The sequence below is a fragment of the Thamnophis elegans genome, chromosome 2 (genome assembly GCF_009769535.1).
Source record: "Thamnophis elegans isolate rThaEle1 chromosome 2, rThaEle1.pri, whole genome shotgun sequence".
Lineage (NCBI taxonomy): Eukaryota > Metazoa > Chordata > Lepidosauria > Squamata > Colubridae > Thamnophis > Thamnophis elegans.
This window is the reverse complement of record NC_045542.1, coordinates 34,875,593-34,885,465: the sequence shown is the minus strand read 5'-3', so window position 1 is coordinate 34,885,465 and position 9,873 is coordinate 34,875,593. Positions and strand designations below refer to the sequence as shown.

General features: G+C 42.0%; 2 protein-coding genes across 2 annotated transcripts in view; one reads left to right on the top strand and one right to left on the bottom strand.

Annotated features, from left to right (window-relative positions):
- The first annotated feature begins 18 nt into the window (after nt 1–18).
- Nucleotides 19–8,483, top strand: TEFM (transcription elongation factor, mitochondrial). Its single transcript, XM_032210608.1, has 4 exons — nt 19–1,171; nt 2,919–3,346; nt 4,897–5,043; nt 7,953–8,483. Exons 1-4 carry the CDS (start codon nt 1,135–1,137, stop codon nt 8,388–8,390), a joined length of 1,050 nt encoding a protein of 349 aa, XP_032066499.1. The 5' UTR covers nt 19–1,134; the 3' UTR covers nt 8,391–8,483.
- The window catches only part of ATAD5 (ATPase family AAA domain containing 5), a 28,741-nt gene continuing 27,233 nt past the window's right edge, over nt 8,366–9,873 (bottom strand). The window contains exon 23 of the mRNA XM_032210600.1: nt 8,366–9,633. Within this exon, the coding sequence (XP_032066491.1) occupies nt 9,561–9,633 (73 nt within the window). The 3' untranslated portion in view covers nt 8,366–9,560. The remainder of the gene's footprint in view (nt 9,634–9,873) is intronic.

Below are 9,873 nucleotides of genomic sequence, written 5' to 3'. Positions count from 1 at the left end.
TTCTATGAAATGTCTTCAAAGAAAGGAAAAACCGGAAAGTCCAGTTGCCTCTTGGAAAAAAATTTCTAAGTGGTTTGTCAATGCCTCCTTTTTAGGGCTGAGGGAAAGTGACTAGTCAGGTCACCCCTAAGGCAGAATTAGAACTGCAGTTTCTTAAGTACTGTAAATACTGATAGAAGAGGACATTTGTACCTCAGGCTTGAAACTTTACAGTAAGAAAAGCATTTGTCAAGTACGCAAATTCAACAGAAAATTTGGGCTCAATTGTGATTGTAAGTCGAGGTCTACCTGAATGCCAATAATTTACTTTCCTATTGTTCATATTGGAATATTTATAAATGCAACTAAAAGGGTAGCACATGGAAAAAAATAATTGATTTTCCAGCAGCAGCTGTTTATCAAGACATTTCATTTTTTACTGCTGCGTTTAGGGAAAATGTGACTCCTTCCCAGGGGACAAACGATGGTTTCCTATTATTTTAGTATGACAACATCCACTCTATTTCACTTAAGAGGTGGGGTAGAACAAGGAGAAATCCCCCCCCCAAAAAACCCACTCAAAACACAAAGGCATTTGGAACATAGCTATAAATATGCCTGTAGTGCCACATTAACATAGTTTTGCTCCTCAAAAATGATCATAATGACGATGTTTGTATGCTTGTATGTTAACACCTTGGACACCTAGACAGCACACTGCTCAACATAGAAAGGAAATGTATGATATAAAACAATACAAAATGTTTCAATTTTTTTTTAAAGAACAACACATCCTCTTGTTACATTGTCCAAGGAGCCGTGACTTTAGCCAGGCTTCTCAAGTTACTTCGGGCACACCCCTGGCCGTCTCGCCTCCCTGTTTTCCAGCGATTTGACGACTGGGGGACGGGGTGGGGGAGGGAAGGGTTGCTTTCCGCAGAGTCCTTGCTGCGAAGCCCCCCTTTCGAGGGATTTGTATATCCCCTTCCTCATACAATCTGACACACACACAAACACACAAACATACACAGAGATTGCGAAACTTCCGGGCGCACAGAGGAGCCTTTTCCCGCTGGGGCCGGAACTCTCCACGTGAGCTTTCAGAGCAGCCGGTCCTTTGCTTTTGGGGCACCGGGCAAACAGAAGAAGGCGAGGATGAGTCTGAAGCGCCTGCCCGGACTCTTCTGTGGCGGTAAGGATGCGGCATTGAGGAAGCGCCTGCCCTCCGAGCGGCCGCTTTTGCAGGCGTTGCTGGCGGAGGGACAGGGGAGTTTTGCAGAGGGCCGGCTAGCTTTTGAAAGCGGGAAAGCGGGTGTCGCCAAGCTTGAGCGATCAGAAAAAAAATAACATTTTGTCCTTTGCTGCTGCCCGGGAATTCTAAGTAATGTTGGTTAGATGGACAAGAGGGGTGGTGACACCGGTCACGCATTTGCATACGGGATTAGTGCCTGTCCCTGTTAATTGTAAAATATACAGCGATCCCAGGAAGCAAATGAAGATTGCTTCCAGGTCGATAAGGTGTTTTGTTTTTCCCAATTTACCGTGTGGGGCCTTTTGTAATCCATCACAACTGGAGGACACGTTTGAAGAAAACTCGGTCAACAGATTTGGTCTAGCACTGGTTGAGGCACCAAGCTAGAAAGTGGAGCTCTGGTCTCCTTAGGCATAAAAGCCCTGGTGGGTGACCGTGGGCCGGTTTTATCTCTCAACCCTACTCGCTTCACAGGGTGGTTGTGGTGGGGAAAAAATAAGAGTATTAGGTATGTTTGCTGCCTTGAGTTATTTGAATAAAGGTGGGATAAAAATAATCGTGGCACGACATAACCGCGAACGTCAAAAGCGCACCGACAACACCGCGGCGCTAAAACCGCGATGTCAAAAGCGCGCCGACAACAGTGCGCCGACAACAGCGTGCCGACAACAGCGCGCCGACAGAAGCACGATTTAACTTAAGGTAAGGTTTAGGGTTAGGGTTAGGGTTAGGGTTAGGGTTAGGGTTAGGGTTAGGTTTAGGGTAGGTTTAGGGTAGGTTTAGCGTTAGGTTTAGGGTTAGGTTTAGGGTTATTTTTAGGGTTATGTTACAGCGCGCTTCTGTCGGCGCGCTGTTGTCGGCGCGCTGTTGTCGCACGGTTTTGACGGTGCGGTTTTGTCACCGCGCTTTAGTCACATGCGCTTTAGTCTACCGCGGTTTTGTGGTGGAACCAAAATAATACTCTGATGTTAAAGGAAGGCAAAAAATTCATATTTATTTTGTTATATTATGTAGCGTATACTGGAGGTGGCAACCCTTTGAGAGCTGTGTTCAGCATATGCCGAATAGTGTACATTCAAAGTGACAATAAACCTATTCTATTCTGTTCTATTCCACTCCACTCCACATATTCTATTCTATGCTACTCTATTCTATTCTACTCTACCTACCCTACCCTTCTATTCCTATTCTATTCATGTAGTTGGTGGGGCCTGCGGTTATATTGGCAGCATATCTTCATGGACTATCTCCAACCAGATGTTAGGCAGTAGGTCAGGATTTTTTAAAATTTAGCAGTGAGAATGGAGCAAATTGCTTGAGTACAGTTTTGTCTGGTACGTTCACTCTGCTGTGAAGAAGCTAGGGGCTTGTAAAAATCTGGTTCCTTCATAGGTTCAGTAATGATGGATAAACGTTTCCCCAAAATCATCCAGATCGCTTACACTGTTCACTTTTATTATTGCATGCATTTTGAAGTGTTTGAGTATAGGGCAGGCTGGGCTTTGCATGGGCTTTTGGTAGAATCTTTAGAATATGTGAGTAATACTTTGAAGAATTCACATCTAAACTGAGAAAAGTGTCTTTGCATTTCTATTGGCTCTAACTTGGAACCTGGCTTCATCAGTAAATGCTTGAACTAATGTTACTGATGCTAGTGGAATGATTGAAATCTACCCTTAATTTTCAGGAAGGAGATGCTTCCTTCAGGTTCTGCTTCCTTCGTCTCAAGGTCTTTGGTATTCTAAGAAATCTACATGTGCCAGGAAACAGATTTCTCCATCAGGAACTGAAGCAAAAGATGCAATAGACAACTTGTTTTCTTCTGAACAGCAATCTGCTATTTTGCAGTTCCTCAATTCAGCATCCGAAGAAGAACTTTCTGCAGTTAAACTATTGCAAGGGAAAAAGTATCATAATGTATTGGAGTATAGAAACAATCATGGGCCATTTCAGGAATTACAAAGTTTACTGCAAGTGCCTTCTTTTCGGTATAAAACAGCGGTTAAAGTATGCAACTTTATTCTCAACCCTCTAGAAAAAGAAGAGAAAAAAACATGCAATCCTATGTCTGCCAGGAAATGCATCAGTCCTTCAATTAAAAGAGAAAGGTTAAAGGTACGATTTTCAGCAGGTCTGGGTGTTTTCCTCTACATCTTAATGTAGAGTTTATCTTTGTGTAATTGAGAGCTGCTCTTTCAATGTAGCTGCCTTTCCAAAGTTTAATAATTGAATATTAAACTTTATAGTAGTGTGATTTATTTACATGGGAGAGAACAGTGGAGACTTGATTGTTACAAAAATCACTTGTGAATTATTTTGCATTTTGAGGTAGGTTGGTAACTGAGATGGGGTTGGGCAAGATAAGAAAAGCTCTGTAATTCACAGTGGTGAGTACACAGCCTTAAATAACAAATGAACACATTCACAGTCTGCAATGCGTCCCAAATAGTTGTAAAGAGTCCTACAGTAGGCTGCCAAAGGTTTTCGGGATAAGGCTGATAAGCACCCACCTTTATCTTCCTTGAAACGCTGCCAAAGACTTAATTGGCAATTAACTTGGCAAGACCACACAGAGCAAATAGTCCAAACTGAACTTCAGAAGGTAAACTGACCAGCACGAACCAAGTTGCTTCCTGCAAAGGCTCATACGCCTTTGCTCCTCCTTTATGTCCTATGGGAGTGGCCAATCACCTTCAAGCTTTACTCCTGAGTCGTGCCTTCTGTCTTAACTGTTCTTGCCTTCTGGCAGCTCTGCGCATGCACGCACTGGGAACAGGGAGAGTCTGTTCCCCTGCCTTGCTGATGTCCGACTCTGGAGGCTCTGGAGGCAGCACATAACTCCCAGATGGCCGTGGCCCACTCTCTGCCTCCAATGCAGAGCCCTCGTCCGAGCCTTCCCCAGACTCCAGGATTGGCCCATGTTCCTTCCCAACCTTTTTGCTGTCCTTGCTCTGCAGGCCGGTGGCTGGCCACAACATAAATATACACTTGATTTTAATGCATGGAAACTCAACCACCTGAGTTTATGATTGATGACCATCTTTAGGATTCATATGCCTTGAAGATTAATACCCATCCTGTCTTTGCTTTATATTTTTTAAAAATCCAAATAAATGTATGGTGTTCCAAGAATTTTGTACCTACCTATGTTCTGTAGCGATTCCATGTTCTCTAGTAAGATTAGGAAAAAAAATACAGGTAGTCGTTGACTTACAATCTTTCCTTTAATGACTTCGAAGTTGCAATGGCAGTAAAAAAAAGTGGCTCAGGGAAGTGATTTTCACATTTATGACCATTGCAACATCTCCACGGTCATGTGATCAAAATTTGGATGCTTGGCATGTTTTTATGACAGCTGCAGTGCCCTGGGGTCACGTGATCACCATATGCGACCTTCTGACAAGCAAAGTCAATGGGAAAGCCAGAATCGCTTTACAGCTGTGTTACTAACTTAACAACTGCAGTGATTCACTTAATACCTGTGGCAAAAAGTTGTAAAATGGGACAAATCTTGCTTAACAAAATGTCTTGCTTAGCAACAGAATTTTTGGGCTCAATTGTAGTCATATGTCGAGGACTTCTTGTATTTTTACTTCCACCAGAAACCTGGTGGCTATAAATATTTAAATGCTGATAACTCTCTTTTTTTTCATTTCCCCCTTCAGACTGCAAACAGTATTGTATCTATTGTTTTTGGCATGCAAAAAATTTCATGGGCTCATGTTAACAGAGATTTGATTGTGCAGAACTGGCATTTGGAAAACTACAGAAATAAGGAAGAAACATTCACACCAGCAATGTACCTTGAGACAGTAAGCCATCTTATCTTGCCTCGGTGGGATAGCCTTTTTCATTCTTGAAGTGTTACAGTTTTACAGCAGATGGGGGAGGTCTGTATGTCACACATGCGAACTCATGATGTTAGTTATAGCCACCCGCAGTCTTATAGAATTGGTCTCCGATAAATAAACAGTATCATGTGTGAAGGACTTTTGTGAAGCCCTATATCATGATACTAGCTGGATACCCATACTTCGCAACAAAACCATGTGATCGGGCAATGCAAGAGAAATGTGGTTCAGTCCGGTTCAATCTGTTGGCTCAGTAGTGGTCGGTGATTGAAACACATAAGGGAATATAGCTCCCGACGCCTTGAATCCGGAAGCAGTTCCATAGGCGGAAGGTGTAGACATTTCTGTGAGGTACTGACATTTAGCACTGTAAGGAACCCCAGACCACTCCTGAGTAAAGGAGTGGAATGTATGCCAATTTGAACTGAGGCAACAGTATGTGAGGCAACTGGCAGTTGGAACAGAGCTTTCCAGGTGGGGGAGGGGGAGTAGAAGTTCTTAGCATCAGAGTGTGTTAATTACTGTATAAGAAATGCTAATGATCTGATGGTCATTTCGGAAAATCCTTTCTTAGCGAGCACCTAGAAGCCAAGAGGAATATATGTGCCAAATTTCAAGTTTATAGGCTTATGGTTCTTGAAATTTCGTGATGAATGAGTGGCATTTGGCTTATATATATATAAGCGGGCACATGCGTCCTACCCTCCAGCGACGCCTCCGCAACACTCCAGCTGCTCGCCAGAGCTTTGCGCAGGTGCCGTATGCGACGTACCACAGCTACCCACCACTGATATATATATAGATTAATCTGCTACCTTATGCAGGGAACACTGGAAAGATTCTAACAATGGAGAAGAGTCTGGAAACATGATTGAAAACTGCAGGATGCCGGTTCCCTTGCAGTCTCATTTGACAGGGAGAAGAATAATCTGTTGAAAGTTAAAGGGGAATTAACCTGTCCCTCTCACCTTGTACAGATCAGCCTCAGGCAACATTGGCTTTTCAAGCATTGGGAGAAAACACTGGGCTGTTTTTTGCAAAAGGGGGGGGGCATGCAGAGGCTTTGGGAGGCTTCTAGAGTGCTGCTGGGGGGAGGGGATGGACCATTTTTTGCTCTTTTTTCCCTCTCCAGCCCCCAGGAGCACTCTGGAAGCCTCCTAAAGACTATACATCAGTGGTGGGTTGCAGGCGGTATGCCCCGGTACAGGTGTACCAGGGCCTGCCTGGAGCACTGTGTACCATTCTGGTATGATGCTCCGGACAGCCCACCCGAGCTCCTTACCTGTCCTTTAAGCCTTTGGTGCTTTCGTGCATGCGCATGGCACGTCTGGCACCTGTGTGATGCTCCGCCGAGCAGCTGGAGCATTGCGGAGGCTTGCAGAGGCATCCCAGGCAGGTATGATGCCTGTGCCCACCCCGTGCGTCCATGCGGGCAATGCCGGGCCTGTTCCAACCATAGCGGTTGGAACGGTATTCGGAACTTATCACTGCTATGCACAGCCATTTTTTCAAAGGGGGCATGGTTTCGGTAGGCCAAAAATGCTGTATTCAATGTATAAGATGCACTCAGATTTTCACCCTCTTTTGAGGGAAAAAGGTGCATCTTATACTCCAAAAAATACGGTACTTAGCTATTTACTTCATCCCTTGATTTCAATGTGAACGCTAATAGAACAGGAAAAGGAGGTGTTAATCCCAAGCACAGGTAATCTTCCATTTGCAACCATCCATTGATTGACCATTCAAGGTTAAAATGGCACTGAAAAATTATGACCATTTTTGATACTTATGTCCATTACCACATTCCCAATGGTCATATGCTTGGCAACTGGCATGGATGAGTGATGTTCCCTTAGTCATGTGATCACTGTTTGCAACTTTTTGACAAGCAAAGTTAATGGGGAAACCAGATTCATTTAACAACGGTTACTAACTTAACTGCAATGATTCACTTAACAACTGTGGCAAGAAAGGTTGGAAAATGGAGCAAAACTCACTTAACAATAATCTTGCTTAGCAACAAAAAATGTGGGCTCCATTGTGTTTGCACGTTGAAGACTACCTGTAGTTCTAATAGTTCCATGGGCATATTATACATATGTGATTATTTTCCCTCTATCACCCACCTTGGTTCTAGGCAGCGGATTCCAACCTTTCTGGTTCCCAGTGGCAGAGAGAGGGGATGGTTTTGCATGCACACCTGCTGCTTGCACAAATGGAGCTTTATGCGCTTGCGTACTCACCAACTTGCCTACCATTTGCACAGCCCGGTACCCAATCACAGCCTAGGGGATGGGAATCCGTTCTAGAGTGCACCTTAACTTTTTGCAGGGACATGCACAAAAATAGCCTCCAGTGTGTTCACCTAGCAAAAATCTGCCAGATCTGTAGCTCACCATCTAGATATCAATGGAGATTCTCAGTGATCCAGGTAATGATTGTCCCAACGGTGCTTTTTCAAGAAGCAATTGGACTTTCTGGCTTTTCTTTCTTTGAAGACATTTCACTTCTCATCCAAGAAGCTTCTTCAGCTCTTGGATGAGAAGTTTCTTCTCATAGCTGAAGAGGCTTCTTGGATGAGAAGTGAAATGTCTTCAAAGAAATATCAGAAAGTCCAGTTGCCTCTTGAAAGAGCACTTTTGAGATTCCCATCTAGAGGAAGTTTTTGATGGACCCAATCCATTCTCTACCAAGTTAAATCATGAGTTTGTATACTTAGTAATTGAAAACTGCCTTTAAGGTACAGTTCAAAATAATTTCATTGTAGTATATACATTTCTAGTAGATTAATGTAACCAATGCATGCTTTAGGATTTGTGGTGCTGCATTGTTTGCGTTTGATAAAACTGACTTACACTTGTTTGTTTCAGGTATCTACTATAATATCCAAGATTCCTGAAGCAGACTTTTATGTTTTGGAAAAAGTTGGACTTCCTCCCACAAATGCTGCCTTGTTTCCAGTAACGTTGCATCTTCGTATAATGGAAGCTGTACTTTTTGCATTATTGCAAAAAAGTTTTGGAAAGGATGGGGAACCCCAAGTGCTGAGCATCGCCCGGAATGCTGTAGGCAGATATTTTGGGCTGATGTTGGGAGAGGCACGAATTAGTGGAGTGGACCTTGTAAAACAATTTCTGGATTCTGCTACACAAACATCCCGTGTGAGCTTTGCAAGCAGCGTAGTTGCCAGGTATATGCATATATTATCAGGTAATTCATGGAAAAGAGAGGAGGAACTATGTGATTCATTATTGCAGGCAATAGCTTTTTATGAGCTTCTGGTATTGGACACTTATGAAATGTCTTAAGAATCAAATAAATTAATGATTGTGTGACTTCTGGATCGTACAATAAATCTGTGACATTTGATGTAACATTACAAAAGTTGAAATAATCTTTAGGTGTTAATGTCAAAATTATTTCCTGTTCTCAGGAACCTATCTTAACGCTCTCTAACTTTAGGTAACAATTGAATGCATTCAAAATGAAAGAATTATATAATGAACATGTTTTGGATCAGTGACAAGTAATAAATAAGCAACCTGTAAAATGTTTCAAAGCCATATTGCATGCCTGGGAGAAGATGCTAAGTGCATAACCTCAGGTTGCCAAGAGGGGTGTTGTTTTTTTTTTTTTTAAAGAGGTTTTAATGATTATTTTTCCACTTGGCCAACTGACATGCAATAGACTTTAGGAGTTACCAAGTATGGAAATACTACTTTCTTTTATTCTAATCTAAACAACCTTCATTATTAGGGTTAAAAGTAGTACAAGGAACATGGGAATTACCTAGGGAGAAATGAGTAGGGGAGCCTAAAATTTGCATTTTTACATCACAAAATCACCATATAAAAAGTTATGCCCTTCCTTCCAGATATTTTATTTTATTGCAGGGATAGAAACTTTTAAAAAACAAGCGTTGGTACGGTACAATAATAAAATAGTATAAAAAGATGTACAGAAATGCAGACAAACAGCTGCAAAGAGCTGTTAATGTAACAAAGGGATTTACAAAATTCACTGTTTTCCCTTACAGATTTTGCCCACTAGAGACAAATGTACAGGTCTGCATATTTGCAGATGCATGCAACACACCAACCACTTCAATCTAAAATAGGGTAATTGTTGAGTGACACCTGTTAATATTTGGTTAATCTGGATCTGTTGTTAGATCAATTCAAATAGATGCTTTTTTAAAAGTTTATCACTACATCAACTTATTGACTTGAAAAAGTTGTGGTTTTCTGGTATTAAGATGTTTATTAACATTAGAAAGACTCATCTTTTCCAAGTCAATCACCTGATTGTATTGATCAGCTTAAAGCTAGTTTTTTAAAGGATCTATTTGAATTGATTTACTGTTATACAAATTAAAAGCGACCAGTTGGCATATCTGCATCTTTCATAAATAAAGATTAAAAATATAATCGTCTTTTGAATATACATTTGTATTTACAATGTTATTCTTGGCCACTGTTTTAAGGAAAGTCAGTTGCCAGGCTGTTCAAAATTTCTTTAGGAAGATGAATCCCTTCCAGATAGTGGAGAAACCTGTTTGGGGGGAAAGAAATAATAGTTTAGTTTCAGTATCAAGATGAAAACATCTTGATCATTTTTAACCAGATTACTTTATAACCTGGATGGCAAACCTATGGCACACGTGCCACCTGTGGCACGCGTAGCCATTTGTCAGGGCACGTGAGATGTTGCCCTGTCAGCTGGCCAGTGTGCATGCGCGCGCTGGCCAGCTTAGTTGACCCTTTTTAAAAGCCATTTTTCACCCTCCCCAGG